The sequence below is a fragment of the Nycticebus coucang genome, chromosome 17 (assembly GCF_027406575.1).
Source record: "Nycticebus coucang isolate mNycCou1 chromosome 17, mNycCou1.pri, whole genome shotgun sequence".
In the NCBI taxonomy this organism is placed as follows: Eukaryota; Metazoa; Chordata; class Mammalia; order Primates; family Lorisidae; genus Nycticebus; species Nycticebus coucang.
In genome coordinates this window covers 71919813-71940130 of record NC_069796.1, presented here as the reverse complement: position 1 = coordinate 71940130, position 20318 = coordinate 71919813, and the positions used below count along the sequence as shown (strand labels likewise).

Below are 20318 nucleotides of genomic sequence, written 5' to 3'. Positions count from 1 at the left end.
GTCAAAGGTGGGGTCAGGCGAGGTAGCTCAAGCCTCTAATCCTAGCATTCTGGGAGGCCCAGGCAAGAGGAAAACTGGAGCTCAGGAGTTCAAGACCAGTCTGAGTAAGAGGGAGATCCCTTCTCTACTGAAAATAAAAATTAGGCAGGTGTGCTGGCAGGCACCTGTAGTCCCAGCTATTTGGGGTGGGAGTAGGTTTGAGGCAGGATGATCACTTGAACTGGGGAGTTTGAGGTTGCTGTGAGGTATAATGTGAGCACTGCACTTGCCTGCATTAGCCTGGGCAGCAGAGTGAGACTGTCTCAAAAAAAACAACAAAAAAAAATTGGGCAGTGGGGTTTTATGAATGTGGAAGTATATGGTGTCCTTTTTATTGCCCATAGAATTGGGCTGGGAGGAGAAGGGGACCAGGAAGGACAGCTCTTTGGGGGCTGGCCCTAAGGGAGCTCCTTGGAGAGCAAGGCCCCTCAGCTTGGTGTGAATTATGCAGTGGGAGGGTTCCTGGCACCCTTTTACTCTTTTATAGGTCAAGCTTCAGGTCTGGGGCTATGTTCTGGGAGAGTCTGGGGCAGGGGCCCACCTTTAGTTCTCACTGAAGGCTAAGATTAGCAATAATAGGTGATCAATAGCTTGTCCCTTGAGGCACCCCGTGTGTTTATCTCAGCAACTCTCCAAGATGGCCTTATCATATCCATGTCCCAGGGGAGGGACCTGAAGCTTCAGAGCCCAAGCTTAGCTAGAAAGGGGAACAGTTGGGATTTAATTAAGTGAAGGGTTTTTTTTCTTTAACTCTACATACCATAATCCAAAAATATTCCACTATTTTCCTTTAATAACAGCTTAGCATTTAATGTGCACTTATTAAGTGCTGAGCACTTGCCAAGCACTTTACATGTATTATTTTTGCTAGTCTTTCCAAATAATGCTATGCAGTAGGTATTTTTATTCCTATTTTACAAAAAGCAAATGAGGCTCAGAAAGGTGAAGGTCTTTGTAGAACTTTACCTGAACAGATTAGGCTCACAATCCAGTTGAGCTGGTCCCTGGGCTGATCCTCTTTGGAATCTTATTTCCTGGAACCAATTCCTGGGGCCTCTTTTGGAAGCGCCTCTGCCCCCAGGGCGCCCCTAGCGGTCTCTTGCTGCCTGGCATCTTCCCTACAGCAGCCTTAGGCGCTCGCCCCACTCCGGGGAGATTTTGTGGAAACGGCTGCCACCTTGTGGCCAAATGGCAAACCCAGCATTTGCCAAAAGGCAGTGATGTCTGGGGCAGGTGGGGCTTTGTGCAACAGCAGGTGCAGGCTTGCTTTTGGAGGGCTGCCCACCACCTGCCAGAGTACCATTTGGGGTGCTCTGGGGGGGGGTGTGTGTTCAGGGCTGCCCAGCTGCTTCAGATAGAAGGTGAAGCTCGGGTGTGGTAGGTCAGAATTTTCCTGGAAGGTCCCCATCCTTGAAGCAAGCCACGTGAGACTTCTCCTTAAACCTGCCAGGCAAGGAGGGTTTCACCTGGGTGGTGGTGGGAGGGGAGGGACATTGATGCATGACCTGGAGAGAGGCCTCTGCTGCTTCTTGGTGTTCAATGTGGCATTGACGTTGTCCTCACTTGTCCCATCCTAGCCCGAGGAGCTCCCCTCTATTCCCTGGGCCCCAGCCTCAGTTCACACCCTCATCTGAGCTGGAATTTTTGCCCCTCATTCTCTTTCCACTTAGGCTCCTCACGGCCCTTCAGGAGAACACTCAACCTCCTTAGCCTGCTTCTTACCTCTGCCTCATCCTCTCTGACAGGCCTCCCGCTGAGCTCTGGTTCTGGGTGGACTTGAAGATCCCCAGAAGCTTTAACACCTCAGAGATTGGGTTTCACTGGCCTGGGGCTGTGTGTGGAAAGCTCCGCAGGTGGTTCTCACACTCGAGCACCTGCTCCAACCTCCCTGAGCTGCTCACTCAGGCCAGAGGGCCCTCTCACACCTGTCCCTGCCAGCTCAAACGCTCATAGCCAGAGCACATATTTACTTGGTGCTCATGCCAGCTGTGACCCTACTATGTCCCAGTGATTGGCTTATGACACCTTAGAGCAGTGTTTTTCAACCTTTTTTTTTTTTAATCTCAGGGCACACTTGAACCTATAGTTAAACTTCCATGGCTTATTTATTTATTTGAGACAGAGTCTCATTATTTTGCCCTCAGTAGAGTGCTGTGGTGTCACAGCTCACAGCAACCTCAAACTCTTGGGCTTAAGTGGTTCTCTTGCCTCAGCCTCCCAAGTAGCTGGGACTATAGGCACCCACCACAATGCCTGGCTATTTTTTTGTTGTTGTCATTGTTGTTTAGCAGGCCTGGGCTGGGCGAACCCACCAGTCCCGGTGTATGTGGCTGGCGCCCTAAGCACTGAGCTATAGGTGATGAGCTTCCATGGCATATTTAAATTGATAAAAAAAAAATAGAGTAAGACAATATACTTAACTTACTATGCTTTGAACTTCTTTCAAAAATTAATTAATGATCTGGCTTGGTGCCTGTAGCTCAGCAGCTAGGGTGCCAGCCACATACACTGAGGCTGGCGGGTTTGAACCCAGCCTGGGCCTGCCAAACAACAATGACAACTGCAACCAAAAAATAGCTGGGCGTTATGGCGAGCACCTGTAGTCCCAGCTACTTGGGAGGCTAAGGCAAGAGAGTCGCTTAAGCCCAAGAGTCTGAGGTTGCTGTAAGCTGTGATGCCATGGCAGTCTACCGAGAGCAACTCTGTTAAAAAAATAAATAAAAAATTAATGGTCTATAAAAATTTTTGCTGCACACGTAAGATTCTCTCATAGCACACTAGTACTGGTTGAAAACCCCTGCCTTAAACCGTGAAATGTTTGACCATATTTATCTCTGTATTCACAGCTTCTGACAGTACCAGGGACAGAATTGTGCTTGGTGACTGTAAATATAAAATGCCTAAACAACAGCCCCTGCTCAGACAGCCAGTCTTGCTGAGACACTCAACCCTACCTGGAAAGCCCTTGAAGCCACAAGGAAGGGTTGCACAGGGTGTGTTCACAAGTAGGGGTCCCACACTGAGCGCATGTTCAGGTTCCCTGGAGGTAGCAGAGATCTCCCGGGGGGTGGGGGTGGGATTCGAGGGAAAATCCTCCTTCATTCCCCAGCCCCTGCCCAAAAGTCTCTGCCCCAGTGATGAATGGAAAATGCCTCAATTTCCACTTTCAGAAAATCTGTTGTGCCAGGCGAGGTGGCTCATGCCGGTAACTCTAGCACTTTGGGAGGCCAAGGCAGGGTGGATCACCTGAGCTCACAGGTTTAAGACCAGCCTGAGCAAGAGCAAGACCCCATCTCTAAAAATGGCGGGGCATTGTGGTGGGCATCTGTAGTCCCAGCTACTTAAGAGGCTGGCAAGAGAATCACTTGAGCCCAAGAGTTTGAGGTTGCTGTGAGCTATGATGGCACAGCACTTTGTCAAGGGCGATAAAGTGAGACCCTTTCTCAAAAAGAAAAAATGTCTTTGAGACACAGATTTAAAAATAATACAAATGGACATTTATTAGTACTTACTCTGTGTCGATGATACAAGCCCTGTCTCGTGTACTCATCATAGCAGCCATCTTCGTCCCTGACCTTCCTAGTGCTAACTTATATTGGGTTTATCGCTTAAAGCAGCAAGTGGATATTTACCCTAATTAACATGTTTCCCACATTTAGTGAGTGGTTGAATTGGATTGGCTCCCAGGCAGGCTGATTTCAGAGTGCACAATTTTCATTAACCCCTAGGCTGTTCTGACTTTCCAGAACTCTGTATCAGAATTCAGATACAGGCTGGGCGCCTGTAGCTCAGTGGTTAGGGCGCTAGCACCGGGGCTGATGGGTTCATACCTGGCCTGGGCCTGCTAAACAAACAAACAAAAAAATAGCCGGGTGTTGTGACGGGTGCCTGTAGTCCCAGCGTCTAGGGAGGCTGAGGCAAAAGAATCACTTGAGTCCAAGAGTTTGAGGTTGCTGTGAGCTATGATGCCACAGCACTCTACCAAGGGCAACATAGTGAGACTCTGTCTCAATTAAAAAAAACAAATGGCTCAGCGCCCGTAGCTCAGTGAATAGTGTGCCAGCCACATACACCAGAGGTGGTGGGTTTGAGCCCCGCCTGGGCTTGCTAAACAATGACAACTGCAACCAAAAAAAAAAAAAAAAAAGGCCGGGTATTGTGGCAGGCGCCTGTGGTCCCAGCTACTCAGGAGGCCTAGGCAAGAGAATCGCTTGAGCCCAGGAGTTTGAGGTTGCTGTGAGGTCTGACACTCTGGCCTGGAACAAGGCAAGCTCTCGAGAAAACATTGAATGAATGAAAGGTGAGGATTAAATAAAAATATTGCACATAACTACTTATGAAGCCTGTAGATGAACTAATACATGCCGGCACAGGAGAAAAACTGAATTTAATTCACGCTGGGGGATTGGTGTGCTCCCACTCCATGGGCGCCATGTGAAGGCACATGGCACACTCCTGGGTGAGGGGCAGAACTACACAGGCACCTTACCTAACAAATGCAAACATTGTAATCTAACGGTTTGTACTCTCATATTCTAAAATAAAAAATTTATCGCACACAGAGTGCATTTTAAAATTGCACATGAACTTTATGGACACACTGTGTTATTCTAACTGTAGGATGGGATATAAAACAAAAATTCATCTATACCAATAATGTTCTTACTGGGTTGCTCTAAATGTACAAGATTTGGGGAAACCGATCTAGTCTGGAAGAAAATACGAACACACAGATACACACACACACACACACACACACACACACACACATGTGCGTGCCTTCTAATGAAGTGAGTGTGCCCCTCTTCAGTTTCCTTCCAGAACTAGAATGTGGTGGAACTAGTTCTAGAGGGAGCCTGAATGTCCCAGGAGTGGTGGAGGGTCCACACATAGGTAGGCCTGAGGGTCTTCACTGCCCACCCACACCGGGTCCAGACTCTGCTCCATGCAGAGAGGAGGCTGCAGACGCAGGCAGAGCTTGCTCTAGAATTATTGGGGCTCTTTGGAGAGCACCGAGATACCTCCAACAGCAGCTCCTCCAAATGTCCCAAGTACTAGCCCAGCCTCTGTGCATCTGGGCAGCTCCCCTTTCCTCCAGCCTTTTCCTCATCTCAAAGCATTTCCACAGAAGACCAGTGTCCACAGGAGTTTTAGAGACTTTATTTATGTATAAACAATTTAAACACTTTGCCATAAATTATCTTTGCCTGTCCCTAGTCTTTGCTTAGCAGCAAATTAAAATTAATATAAAAACTCGATGAACAATTCATACATGTATATTACAAAAAAGTTCCTGTACCAAAGTTCTTATTAGACTTTTTTTTGAATTTTTAGGATTTTTTTGTTTTTATTTTTATTTTTTATTATTATTTTTTTTTAATTTTCTCTCCTTGTGGTGACTGTCTTGTGATTGTCTCAGTTTCTGGACCAAACAAACACACTAATAATTTTAAATCTGAAACAGTGATTGTGCCTTGCGGCTTATGTATGTACAGGGCGATCGGAAGTGGTACCTGTTAGCAAGAGTGTCACGATGCTGCACTTCTACCGCAACTGATACCCACAGACTACGGAATCTAAACAGACTACACCCTGTTACTGCGTATTACTGTCCACAATGGAATCTCCAAAGACAAAAGAGTATGAAATTTATCTGTAGTGATTATAGCCACCCTTTTCAATTAAATTTTACACTCTGCGCTCAAATAAATTAGCTCAGGCCAGACTTCCTTGGGACCTGAGAGTTAAGTGCTGGACGGTGTGATTTCGCTTTGATTTTTGATAAGAATTTCTTTTTTTTCTCTTGTTTTTTTCTTTTCTTTTCTTTAAAAAGTATTTCCAGTGCTCACTCCTCCACGTTTATTCCCCCCCCTCCCCAGGCGCTACACACAAATCACCCCCAAAGTCGTGGTCTAATGCACCTGTATTTGCTTAAAACGAAAACGTCTGAAGTCTTTGTCCAACGAGAAGTCTGAACCGTTGTTCTCAGCTGGTCTGGTGACGCCGGCCCTCGCGATGTCTGCGTGTAGCTCACGTGTGAATGAGTGAGGTAATCGGATATGAGGCCTTCTGGTCTGCATTGCTTTGATTTTTCACCTCCGTGTGTTTGTTTTCTGGTGTTTGCTTTTTGTTTTTGTTCTTTTGTTCCTCTCGGGCATTTCTGCGTAGCAGACCCAGAGCAAGTGGGTCATATTTTTGGGGGAACTTGGAACATTTTGTGTGTTTGTTCATTCATTCGTTTTTTTGTTTTCCTCAGAATTTTTTCAGCCGGGCTTTAGTCTACTTCAGGATGAAGGACTTTTTCGCCTGGACAGTAGCATTTGAACTCAAAAAATGTGAGCTTTCTTGCCACTTGGTACCCTAAAGCAGCCCAGCCTCAGTGCCCCGTTAGATCTTCATCTCCTTAGGAGAGGAGAGAACAGTTACGCCTGCCGAGCCATCCAGACAAGGAATGGCAGCAGATTATTTTGTTACCTCTTTCCCATCTCATTCTGTCTTAAAAACTGGATGTTGCTGCTACTGTCTGCGAGCTCTGGGTACTGCTCCACGGGAAGCACGTAATACCCCTCGTATCCCTGTACACGCCCGGTGCTCAGAAGCTGCTGCCTCTCGCCCTCAGTCCACAGGCGGCTGCCCTCTCTCCCGTCCCTGGCTTTCTGCTGCTCCTTGGCCCAGGCGGTGCCCAGGGCCCTCTGTCTGGCCTGGTCCAGGACGCGGGCCTTCTCTTCGTCCAGGGTGTCGGGGGTGAGGCCGTAGCGGATGCTGAGCAGCAGCGTGGAGTACTGGAACTCAATGTTCGTGAACCTTCGAGTCCTGCCATTGACCAGCAGCGTGGGCTGGGACACGGTCACGTTCACCCCACTCTCCAGCACCTTGCGGCCGATGGTGGTGCCCAGGGTGACCAGGTCGCCGTCAGCCGAGCCGATCTTCACGAAGTAGTGTGTGTCCTTGCCCTCAATGCTGTAGTGCATCTTGTCCAGGTAGTAGGCGTTGTTCAGCACCGACGCCACCTTGCGGCTGTCCTCGCTAGCGATGCTGGACACGCCTGTGGTCACACGCCCTTCTTTGATGGCGAACATGATGCCTTTGCCGATGATAGGCGTGGTGGTGGCGAACCAGTGGCCTGCTTTCTCCCGGATGTTGGCGTGGAGCTTTTTGGAAATGACCTGCCCTTCCAGAGCCAGGAAGGCCTGATTATGTCTCTCTGTTGTCTGCTGGACACCTGTGATGAGCTGTGGGCATAAGAAAACAGAGACAGCTGCAGAGATGGGCTGGGTAGTGCATTCAAAAAGAGTCAGAGAGAAATGCCTGGAATTCTCCTGTAAGAACTAGCATTGGGTCTGTATGGATAGGAGCTCATAGAATCCTACCTTTTGCAACTATGGTTGCTGGCTGGTTACTCCTGTTCTAATGGTGTGGCCTGTCCACCTCGTCACTGTGCCACTAACTAAAAACACGGTGAAAGAAGCTTGCTACGCTGCTGGAGTGGGCTCTCTGGCTATCCACTTACCACGTCTAGCCATTACTGGTTAGACACCAAGAGCGTCTCTTGGTGTCACGAGGGTTTGGCAGCTGCCTTGCCCCCTTCAGATCGGGGAATGTCCTGACCTGAAGGGCAGAGTGTTTATTTGAACAGCTGTAAATACCTCTGTAACCTGGATTTCTATCCACTGACCTGGATATTCATTAACTTCCCTGGGCTAAGACCTTGCTACTCAAAATATGCCCAGAAGGAGAGGAAGCACTGGGATCCTCCCTGTTTGAAAAGCAGAATCTCAAGCCTCACTCTACTACAGAATTACTGGGTCAGAAGCTGCAAGTTAGCAAGGTATCCGCACTGATTTGTGTGCCTACTAATGTGTGAGAAGCACCAGGTGGCCACGAGATTCGGGCTCCAAGGGCCAGAAGGAATATCCCTTGCCTATGAGTCAGTGGCTTTGGATCCTAGCTCTGGTTCTGCAGAGGGATGAAATCACCATTATCTCCTTGGCCTTGAGTTCTCCATTCGCAAATTACAACTTGTCTCAATTGGTGGTTGGGGGACAGGCTGGGATAATGGGGGAGGCCGTGTTTGGGAGGTAACGGCACTTAGATAAATGAGGGAAATGATGGCTATTCAGCCACTGAGTGGTCCCCAAGGGGCAGGACTGAGAGAATGTCATTCTCAATTACCCAGCAGCTCCTCCTTGCCTCGCTACAGTTTCACAATCTGGACAATTATTCAGAGCAGCTGAGACCTTTCAGACAGTGCTGAACACCACTCTGCAGCGGGGGTTATCTGAGCGCTGATGTCTGCCCCTCCCACCCCATTGTAGCAGAGGTCTCAGCTGCACCCAGCTGAGAGATTGAAATGGACCACCCCGCAGTCATCATGGAAAGACCCAAGCACAAATTGTGTTCTGAAAACTCAGTCTGTATACGTTTGTGCCATAAAGCGCTGAGGTTTTATGTGGGGCATAAAAATGTTCTTTAATGGTACAGAAACTGCAAACCTCGCTTTTATGACATGCCATAAAAGCCGAAAGGGCTATGATCTTATAGGCAGTGCAGATGGTAGGTTCCTGTTAAGATTTCTCTGTGCTGTTGTTAATCAAACAGGGACTCAAGGGTATATGCTGAAGAGATAATGATGCCACAATTAAGGTAATAATTGAGGCTGAGAAGAAATACGTGCTGCGCCAGATGATAGTGCGGACATCTGCTTTCTTGGGAAGTCCCAATGTTTCCCGCACCTTTTATACCCAGCTCCGATGTCCCCTCCACTGGCAGGCCCTGGGCTCCCATGAGGTTCTTCCAATGACAGTTATTTGGATTCTTGGCAGGAATCTATTCTTACCTGTCCATTCTCACTTGCTTGACTCTCTGATAGTTCATAAGGAGGAGGCACGAAATACATCTTGGCTCTCGGGAAGCCAGGAATTATGTTGCTAAGCTGAAATCCAAACATCACAAGCCAGCTTTTCACATCTACAGTGGAAACAAAAATAAAGATTTCTGAAATCACGATGGATAAAAAGCAATAGTGCATCTGGGGAGAGAGGACAGAATACAATGGGCAGTTGGGTGTGGTGCCCAACAGGTGAGAGGGGCAAGAGCCTGGGGGTGTCTCCTGGGTCCAGACCCCCAGAACTTCTTTATGTGGGTTCTAGGAAGAAGATGTCCTTCTAAACTTGGCCACTTGATGGCTGCCAAGTGGTGATCCAGAAGGCCTGTGCTGGAGTGAGATACACCTAGCTTCAAGTGCCCTGGCTGTGTGACCTTTGGCAAGTTCCTGCCCCTCTCTGAGCCTCAGGTTCCTCAGATATGAATTGAGATAACTGTACCAGTCTCCTTGATTGTTGTGAGGATCAAAGGAAAAAATCCATATAAAGAGCTTTTTGGAGTGCCTGGCACATGGACCATTCAATAAATACAGACTCCTTCATTTGGCAAGAATTTAGGGAGCATCAGTTATAGATGAAGATAACAGAGATGGACTAGAGCCATGGTATACTGGTGCCGCGAGAGGATCTTAGGTATGCTGTGAAGTTTTTAAAGATAATTAATTTTTGAAATAAATTAAAAGCAGAGAAAGTATATTCTTTTTCACTCTATTTTTTATTATTTTTTTTATTTTTGAGACCGAGTCTCAAGCTGATGCCCTGGGTAGAGTGCCGTGGTGTCATATCTCACAGCAACCTCCGACTCCTGGATTCAAGTGATCCTCTTGCCTCAGTTTTCCTATCTTTAGTAGAGATGGGAGTCTCGCTGTTTGCTCAGGATTGTCTTGAACTCATGTGCTCAAGTAATCCACCTGCCTTGGCCTCCCAGAGTGCTAGGATGACAGGCGTGAGCCACTGCACGCCCGGCCTTTTCACTCCTTTTTTGATCAACGTAATTTAAGTGTGCCATGGAAGTTTAACTATAGATTCAAACATGCCATGATATAAAAAGGTTGAAAAACTCTGGACTAGAGGGATAAGTAATGATTTTTGCCATGCAGGACCTTTGCACTGGAGGAGCTGTGCCGAGGCTGGCTCATCATGGACCTGTTTCTGCAGGCTTCTTACATTTGGGTGGGGTGGTCAAAGTCTCTGTTGGCACCAGCTAGAATGCTGTGGAGTCATTGCTCACAGCAACCTCAAACTCTTGGGCTCATGGGGTCATCCTGACTCAGCCTCCTGAGTAGTTGGGACTACAGGTGCCCACCACAATGCCTGGCTAGTTTTTCTATTTTTTTTTCTTTTTTTGAGACAGAGTCGCATTATGTCACCCTTGGTAGAGAGCCGTGGAATCACAGCTCACAGTAACCTCAAACTATTGGGCTCAAGCGATTCTCTTGCCTCAGCCTCCCAAGTAGCTGGGACTACAGGTGCCCACCACAATGTCTGGCTACTTTTTTTGTTTAGCAAGCCCCAGGCAGGGTTCAAACCCAACAACTCCCATGCATGTGGCTGGTGCCCTAACCACTGAGCTATAGGCGTCGAGCCCCATAGTTGTTCTATTTTTATTTATTTTTTATTTCTTTTTTTGAGACAGAGTCTGACTGTATGAGCCCTCAGTAGAGTGCCATGGTGTCACTGCTCATAGCAACCTCAAACTCTTGGGCTTAAGTGATTCTCTTGCCTCAGTCTGCCAAGTAGCTAGGACTATGGGTGCCTGCCACAATGCCTGCCTATTTTTTTCGTTGTAGTTGTCATTGTTGTTTGGCAGGCCTGGGATAGGTTCAAACCCACCAGCTCTGGTGTATGTGGCTGGCGCCTTAGTTGCTTCAGCTACAGGTGCCAAGCCAGGTTTTTCTATTTTTATTTTTATTTATTTATTTATTTTTGAGACAGAGTCTCAAGCTGTTGCCCTGGGTAGAGTGCTCTGGTGTCACAGCTCACAGTAACCTCAAACTCTTGGACTTAAGTGATTCTCTTACTTCAGCCTCCCAAGTAGCTGGGACTACGGGTGCCTCCACAATGCCCAGCTATTTTTTGGTTGTAGTTGTCATGGTTGTTTGGTGGGCCTGGGCTGGATTCGAACCTGCCAGCTCTGGTGTATGTGGCTGGCGCCCTAGCCACTTGAGCTACAGGTGCCAAGCTGGTTTTTCTATTTTTTTTTTTTTTTTTTTTTTTGTAGAGACAGAGTCTCACTTTATGGCCCTCGGTAGAGTGCTGTGGCCTCACACAGCTCACAGCAACCTCCAACTCCTGGGCTTAAGCGATTCTCTTGCCTCAGCCTCCCGAGTAGCTGGGACTACAGGCGCCCGCCACAACACCCAGCTATTTTTTGGTTGCAGTTCAGCCGGGGCCAGGTTTGAACCCGCCACCCTCGGTATATGGGGCCGGCGCCTTACCGACTGAGCCACAGGCGCCGCCCTGGTTTTTCTATTTTTAATAGAGACAAGGCCTCATTCTTTCTCAGGTTGGTCTGGAACTCATGAGCTCAGGTAATACACCTGCTTCAGTCCCCCAGAGTGCTAGGATTACAGGCGTGAGCCGTCGTGCCTGACCTAGGCTTCCTACTTTTCAAAGAGAGACCAAGAGAGGGCGCTGCATGCTCTGAGACAGATGCCCTGCCATGGGTCAAGGTCCTTGCATTGGGAATTATACCACCTGCTCCAAGCATCCTGCCCTCTACTGAATGTTCCAGGTTCTCAGAATAAGACTCCTTTTGCAGTGACCAGCCCTGGACAGCTGTCCTTCGAAACAATCACATCTTCACCAATAGCACTGGACCAAAGTCCCACAGGACTGACCTCATTATGTCTTTTTTTTTTTTTTTTGAGAGAGCCTCAAGCTGTCGCCCTGGGTAGTGCCATGGCATCACAGCTCATAGCAACCTCCAACTCCTAGGCTCGAGCAATTCTCCTGCCTCCGCCTCACAAGTAGCTGGGACTACAGGTGCCTGCCACAACGCCTGGTTGTTTTTTGGTTGCAGCGTCATTGTTGTTTGGCGGGTCCGGGCTGGATTTGAACCTGCCAGCTCAGGTGTACGTGGCTGGCGCCTTAGCCGCTTGAGCCACAGGCGCCGAGCCCCCATTATGTCTTTTTAAAAATTTTTTTTTTGTGATTTTTGGCCGGGGCTGGGTTTGAACCCGCCACCTCTGGCATATGGGACCGGCACCCTACTCCTTGAGCCACAGGCGCCGAGCCCTCATTATGTCTTAGAACGCTCACCCCAAGATCATGCCTGACACCCTGTGTTCCACTCCCTTTCCTATCCCATTTCTACCCCTCATCAGCCCCCCAATACTTCCCTTGGTCACACTGGAATTCACATTCACCATCACAAGATGTACTCCCCGTGACTTCAGTCTCTGATAGTTCCTTTCCCTCCCTGCTCTCACCAAAGCTCTCTTTCCCCTGAGAACTTGGTCCCTTGCTTATTCTCCTACAGCCACTGACCCTGGGGGGACAAGCCCTCCTTGTTGCAGACACTCCTGACCCTTGGCCGCTCAGCTGCATTTCTTGACGATTTCAGCTTCTGCTCCACTGTCATTCCCTCCCTCTCAGCTTCTGAGTGATTACCTTGGACAGGTAATTGCTCCTCCCACCATCCTGGCCTCAGGGCTCCCTGGCCGCCTCCCTTTTGATGATCTGTCCCTCTCACTTGCGCCCATGCTCTGGACCTTGTCATTACCAATCATTTCAATCCTCTGATGCATCTCCCCCTCCGACCACTGCCTCAACTCTTTCTTTCTCTTTTCCTTTTTTTTTGAGACAGAGTCTCACTTTGTCACCCTTGGTAGAGTGCTGTGGTGTCAAAGCTCACAGCAACCTCTAACTCTTGGGCTTAAACAAGTCTCCTGCCTCAGCCTCCCAAGTAGCTAGGACTACAGGTGCCCACCACATGCCTGGCTATTTTTTTGGTTGCAGTTGTCATCGTTGTTTAGCAGGCCTGGGCCAGGTTCAAACCCGCCAGCCTTGGTGTATGTGGCTGATGCCCTACCCACTGAGCCACAGGTGCCGCTGTGCCTCCACTCTTTCTAATGACTTGATGCCCACAGTCCTTTAATGCCTCACCCCCAGGGCCTTCAGTTTATCCTAAATTCCTTTTCCCTGACTCTTAGTGTCCTGGTTTTTCTTCTCTTCCTATCCAGCACACCTCTACAACCAGTCACTAGCACCATTCCCTTGGGTACCTTCTCAGGCCCCCTGCCCCTTTTTCGTTTTGTCACACTTGCTTGGTGGAGACACCATATTGGTTAAGTCCAAGTTTTTACCCAGCACCTGTGTGGCTGAATGTAGCCGGAGAGAATCATAACCATGCTGACTGGTGTCACTTTACACGCCTGATCACAGACCTCAGACGTGCCAGAATCACAACCACGCTGACTGGTGTCACTTTACACGCCCGATCACAGACCTCAGACGTGCCAGAATCACAACCATGCTGACTGGTGTCACTTTACATGCCCGATCACAGACATCAGGCGTGCCAGAATCATAACCACGCTGACTGGTGTCACTTTACACGCCCGATCACAGACCTCAGACGTGCCAGAATCACAACCACGCTGACTGGTGTCACTTTACACGCCCGATCACAGACCTCAGGCATGCCAGAATCACAACCATGCTGACTGGTGTCACTTTACACGCCTGATCACAGATGTCAGGCAAGCCTTTCTGCCTCCTGGTGATCTCAACTACATTCCTGCCCTCCATTCAGGCACGCTCACTCTCCTGGACAATTTTATTTCTTTTTATCACCTAAAACCTCCAATACCTACTTTCTCTTCCTCCCAGTAGCAGCTGACCCTGTTTCCTATTCTGAGACAACGGGTGCAGCCCGAGGAGCGTTTCCCTCCAGTCCTGTCACATTCGCTGCCGGTGCCCTGACCACCAGCACCAGCCTGTGTCGGCTGCTTTTCTCCTATTATTTTACAGGAGCTGTTCTAGTTTCGCCCTCGGCTTCTGTGCTAGGTCACATCCTTTCTTGCCAACTCAAGGGCATCCCTCTAGCAGTTTTCTCTCTCACATCATTAATTGACTCTCTCATCCAGCGGATCAACCCTGTCAGCCCACAAACCTGCTGCTGAGTATCCCACGGTAGATAAAGTTCCTCTCCTGTCCCAGCTTCCCCCTTTAGCAACCACTTACTTCTCAATCCCCTTTACAAACGTCTCTCCCTCACCCTAATTCTCTGTGCTCATCGTCTCCCGTTCTGCTCTTACGCTCCCTCGAATCTCCTTCGGCTCCCACCGCTAACTGAAGCAACCTGGTGGGCAACTAAGCCCAGTGCCCACGTCCGTTTTCATCTATTTTGATCTACTGGACACGTCCGACACGTGGCACACTCCTGCCTTTCTTCTTTTCCTGGCTTTCTGGATAGCACGTGCTCGTGTTTTCCCTTCTCCCACGTTGGGAGCTGCCCGCCCTCTGTTTCTGGTTCCTCCTTGTGCTCCAGACTCAGGCTCAGTCCCAGAACTTCTCCTCCCCTCTGTCTCCACCCACAAACATGGTGATCCCATCCAGCCTCAGAGCCCAAAGACCATCGACATGCTATGCCGACTCCAAAATTTATATTTCCAGCCTGGGCCTTTCCCTGAACTCAGAATTTGTTTATCTAATTACCTTTCAAATTTAACTCATCCAAAACAGAACTCTTCCCCAAATCTGCCCTACCCACCATCTTTCCCATCTTGGGTAATGGCAACTCCATCCTTCCAGTTACCTTCCTGGAATCCTTTCTTTTCTTCACTCCTCACTCAAATCCATTAGTAAACCCTTTCCTTTTTTATGATTAAGGTAAAATTCACATTTTTTTTTTTGTTTTTATTTCTTTATTTTTATTTTTTGAGACAGTCTCAAGCTGTTGTCCTGGGTAGAGTGCTGTGGCATCATAGCTCACAGCAGCCTCCAACTCAGGCTCAAGTAATTCTTTTGCCACAGTTGTTCTATTTTTAGTAGAGACAGGGTCTTGTTTTTGCTCAGGCTAGTCTTGAACTCATGAACTCAAGCAATCCACGCGTCTCCATCTCCCAGAGTGCTAGGATTACAGGTGTGAGCCGCCGCGCCCAGCCCTTTTTTTTTTTTTTGTAGAGACAGAGTCTCACTGTACCGCCCTCGGGTAGAGTGCTGTGGCGTCACACGGCTCACAGCAACCTCTAACTCTTGGGCTTACGCAATTCTCTTGCCTCAGCCTCCCTCCTGAGCAGCTGGGACAACAGGTGCCCGCCACAACGCCCAGCTATTTTTTTGTTGCAGTTTGGCCGGGGCTGGGTTTGAACCCGCCACCCTTGGCATATGGGGCTGGCGCCCTACTGACTGAGCCACAGGTGCCGCCCCTGGATCATTTTTTTTTTTTGTTTTTAAACAGAATCTCACTCTGTCACCCTTCGTAGAATGCTATGGCATCATCATAGCTCATAGCAAACTCAAACTCCTGGGCTCTTGCCTCAGCCTCCTGAATAGTTGGGACTACAGGTGCCTGTCACAATGCCAAGCTAGTTTTTCTTTTCTTTCTTTCTTTTTTTTTTGAGACAGAGTCTCACTTTATTGCCCTCAGTAGAGTGCTGTTACATTACAGCTCACAGCAATCTCCAGGTCTTGGGTTTAGGCAATTCTCCTACCTCAGCCTCCCAAGTAGCTGGGACTACAGGAGCCCACCACAACACCCGGCTATTTTTTTGTTGCAGTTTGGCCGGGCTGGGTTCGAACCTGCCACCCTCAATATATGGGGCCAGCGCCCTACTGAACTGAGCCACAGGCAGCGTCCTAGTTTTTCTTTTCTTTCTTGTTTTTTTTTTGTCCCAGCTAGTTTTTCTATTTTCAGTGAAGACAGGGTCTCGCTCTTGCTCAAGCTGGTCTCAAACTCCTGAGTTCAAGTGCTCCACCTGCCTCAGCCTCCCAGAGTGCTTACAGGCATAAGCCACTATGCTCAGCCCTATAAAATCCACATTTTTTAAGTGCACAATTCAGTTATTTTTCAGTATATTCACAATATTATGCAACTATCACTACTAATTCTAGAACATTCTCATCACCACCCAAAGAAAGCTCACGCTTATTAGTGGTCACTCTGAATTCCCCTCCACCCCCACCCTGTGACAGTCCCTGAAATCACTAAACTTTTTTCTGCGTCTATGATTTACCTCTTCTGGATATCAAGTGGAATCATACAATATATGCCCTTTTGTTTGGCTTCTTTCATCTGGCAAAATGTTTACAAGGTTCATCCATGTTGTAGCATATAGCAGTACTTCACACATTTTTTTTTTTTTGAGACAGAGTCTTAATATGTTGCCCTCGGTAGAGTACCATGGTGTCACAGCTCACAGCAACCTCTAACTCTTGGGCTTAAACGATTCTCTTGCCTCCACCTCCCGACTAGCTGGGACTACAGGTGTTTGCCACAATGCCTGGCTATTTTTTGTTGTTGTTGTCACTGTTGCTTTAGCTGGCCTGGGCTGGGTTTGAAGCCGCTAGCCTTGGCATATGTGGCTGGCACCCTAAACCACTGAGCTACAGGCGCCAAGCCACTTTACACATTTTTTTTTTTTTTTTGCAGTTTTTGGCCGGGGCCAGGTTTGAACCCACTGCCTCCGGTATATGGGGCCGGCACTATATACTTGAGCCATAGGCACCACCCTCACTTTACACATTTTTATGGCTGAATAATATTCCATTGTATGGCTAGACCATATTTTGTTTATCCACTCATTAGTTATTGGATATTTGGGTTTTTTCACTTTTTTTTTTTTTTTTGGCCAGGGCTGGATTTGAACTCACCACCTCCAGCATATGGGACTGGCGCCCTACTCCTTGAGCCACAGGCGCCACCCAAGGGTTTTTTCACTTTTTTATTATTATTTTGTACTATTTTTTATTATGAACAATGCCTCTCTAAACATTTGTGTACAGATTTTTGTTTGAAACTCTTTTCTTTTTTTTTTTTTTTTAGATAGTCTCAAGCTTTCACCCTTGGGCTTAAGTGATTCTGTTGCCTCCGCCTCCCAAGTAGCTGGGACTACAGGCATCTGCCACAATACCCAGCTACTTTTTGATTGTAGTTGTCATTGTTATTTGGCAGGCCCGGGCTGGATTTGAACCAGCTCTGGAGTGTGTGGCTGGCACCCTAGCCACTGAGCTACCGGTGCCAAGCCTGAAACTGTTTTCGATTTTCTTGCATATTTTTCTTTCTTTTCTTTTTGTAGAGACAGAGTCTCACTTTATTGCCCTCGGTAGAGTGCCGTGGCGTCACACAGCTCACAGAAACCTCTAGCTCTTGGGCTTATGTGATTCTCTTGCCTCAGCCTCTTGAGCAGCTGGGACTACAGGCGCCTGCCACAACGCCCGGCTATTTTTTTTGTTGCAGTTTGGCTGGGGCCGGGTTTGAACCTGCCACCATCCATATATGGGGCCTGCGCCCTACTCACTGAGCCACAGGTGCTGCCCTTCTTGCATATTTTCCTAGGTTTTTTTTTTTTTTTGTAGAGACAGAGTTTCACTTTATTGCCCTCCGCAGAGTGCCGTGGCGTCACACAGCTCACAGCAACCTCCAACTCCTGGGATTAGGCGATTCTCCTGCCTCAGCCTCCCGAGTAGCTGGGACTACAGGCGCCCGCCACAACACCCGGCTATTTTTTTGTTGCAGTTTGGCCAGGGCTGGGTTTGAACCCGCCACCCTCGGCATATGGGGCCGGCGCCCTGCTCACTGAGCCACAGGTGCCGCCCTATTTTCCTAGGTTTATACAATACAAGTTAATTGCTGGGTCATATGGCTAAGCGCTTTATTTTAACTTTGAAAATAGATCTAGAATATATGTCTTCTCTTCACTTCCACTGGTTCATTGTCACTCATCTGACTTGTACCTGGCTTCCACGCCTCCACTCTGGGCCCCACGTACCTGACCAGTGCCTGAGCGGGCCTCTAAGCTGGGAGCAGACCTGTCATTCCCTCTCTTGGCACAGTCCACTGGCTCCTCATTTCTCTCAAGGAAAAAGCCAGAGTCCTGTAACAGCTCAGGAGGACCCTCTGCATGACCTCTCTGCCCTTCTCTCCTGCCTCGGTGCTGTTCCTGGAGTGTGCAGGATGCAGGTTCAGCTCTACCCAGCACGCTCTACCCTACATGTAATTTTTACCTTTCTTGCCTCTTCCCAGTCTTGCTAAAATGCTGCCTCCCAGGAAGGTGACCCTCAGCCCCACCCCCAGCAACCCTTAGTCCCCTTACCTTGTCCTTCCCCCACCCAAACAATAACCCCACTCTTATTCGTTGTATCATTTGGGTGTTTATGTATTCATTGTTTGTAGTCTGTCTCCTTCACTCTGAAGGGAAACTTCCACCAGGTCAGGGAGTTTGAAAGCCTGTTTTCTTCACTGACGCCCTTCATTGAGGCCCTATGATAATGCATTAGCACAAAACACATGCTCTCTCTTGGGCGGCGCCTGTGGCTTAGTGAGTAGGGCACCAGTCCCATATACTGAGAGGGTGGCCAGTTTGAACCCAGCCCCGGCCAAACTGCAACAAAAAATAGCCGGGCATTGTGGTGGGCACCTGTAGTCCCAGCTACTCAGGAGGCTGAGGCAAGAGAATCGCCTAAGCCCAGGAGTTGGAGATTACTGTGAGCTGTGATGCCACAGCACTCTACCGAGGGTAATAAAGTGAGCACTCTGTCTCTAAAAGAACAAAAACAAAGAAACAAACAAACAAAAATATGCGCTAAGTATCTTTAGAATGAATGAATGGGTGAATGAATGAATTAACACAAGCAGATGGGGCAAAGCTACTCCAACTAGTATCAACATGGCAGAAGACGTAACTGCACCTACCTGAGAACATGTTTCTGAAAAGCAAAGGTACATCTGCCTCCCACCTGGGACTGAAACTGTAACTGTGTAGGATTTAGTTAGTTATTTTTTGGGACAGAGTCTCACTTTGTTGTACTGGGTAGAGTGCTGTGGCGTCACAGGTCACAGCAGCCTCAAACTCTTGGGCTCAAGTGATTCTTTTGCCTTAGCCACGCGAGTAGCTGGGACTACAGGTGCCCGCCACAACGCCCGGCTATTTTTAGAGATGGGGTCTCACTCTGCTTCAGGCTGGTCTTGAACTCATGAGCTCAGGCTATCCACCGACCTTGGCCTCCCGGAGTGCTAGGATTACAGGTGTGAGCCACTGCACCAGGCCTGGGGTTTAATGTTGACTGTGCTACTCAACATATAACTAGATAAGAACCCCATAATGAAAAGGAATCTGGGACCCATGTTCCATCCATCTTTCTCAGGCACAGACAAGTGCTTTGAATGACTTCATGTCATTTAAGATTCCATTTAAGAGTCATTTAAGAGCATGGGTTTGAAACTGCCTTAAGAAGCTGCCATATAGTTGGCATCAAGCCGAGAGAAGCTTGGCTTTAATCTAACAGCAACCATGTAGTTACAGAGCACCTACTATGTGCCAGGTCAGTACTAGGCACTCCAGAGCATTAGTAAATAACGGATATTTACTGTCACCTGTGATGATTTTGTTTTTCATATCCAGGTATTACCTATACTGTGTTATTTGCTTAGTGATTAAAGAATAATACTTCTTGTGCCTGTGGCTCAAGAAGTAGGGCGCTGGCCCCATACACCGGAGGTGGCGGGTTCAAACCCAACCCCAGCCAAAAACTGCAAAAAAAAGAAAAAAGAATAATACATTTGCCTTTTCCATTTAGGTAAATCCACTTTAAAAAAGAAACTTTACATCACTACCATAAATGGCAAAGCAAACTCACTTGATGTAAACAGAAAATAACTGTAAAATTAAAACAAAGAAAACCAAGTCATGCAATTAGATGAGAGCACAATTTTGTTACCTGCTACCAAGGAAGACTCAGCCCTTCTCTCTCTTGTTGAAATGGGAGATTAGAAGTGTTAATGAGGTGTTAAACATACACCAGCATCAAGTCAGACTGAATTGGAAGAATTAAGAGAGTATTGCAAAGGGAATAACTTTGCCGCCTGTGTTTCCATGTTATTTAATACTTCATCTGTATGTACAAAAACTCATCCCGTCTTTCCCCAGGGATACAGCGGATATGTGGGCAATGCCAAGAAAAGCAAGAGAAATCCCCAACCTCAGAAGACTGTTCCCATCTTTCCCCCGCAGGGTCTCTTTCTCCCTAGCTCAGGATCCCTTCCTGGGAAGTAAAGGTAGTATGAGGAACTGGCTGCCTTTGAGAACCAGGATTTTTTTTTTGAGGCTGAATCTCACTCTGTCACCCTGGGTAGAGTGCTGTGGCGTCATCGTAGCTCACAGCAAACTCCTGGGTTCAAGCAATCCCCTTGCTTCAGCCTCTCTAGTAGCTGGGACTACAGGCGCCCACCAC

At 48.1% G+C, this 20318-nt stretch overlaps 1 protein-coding gene across 12 annotated transcripts in view; it reads right to left on the bottom strand.

The window, feature by feature from the left end:
• Positions 1-5177: 5177 nt before the first annotated feature.
• TENM2 (teneurin transmembrane protein 2) overlaps positions 5178-20318 on the bottom strand; it is a 1234499-nt gene continuing 1219358 nt past the window's right edge. For all 12 annotated transcript variants that reach the window (XM_053567520.1, XM_053567521.1, XM_053567522.1 and 9 more), the window contains 2 exons: positions 8876-9006; positions 5178-7271 (listed from right to left, as the gene is read on the bottom strand). In XM_053567520.1, coding sequence (XP_053423495.1) covers positions 6510-7271; positions 8876-9006 — 893 coding nt within the window. In that variant the 3' untranslated portion in view covers positions 5178-6509. The remainder of the gene's footprint in view (positions 7272-8875; positions 9007-20318) is intronic.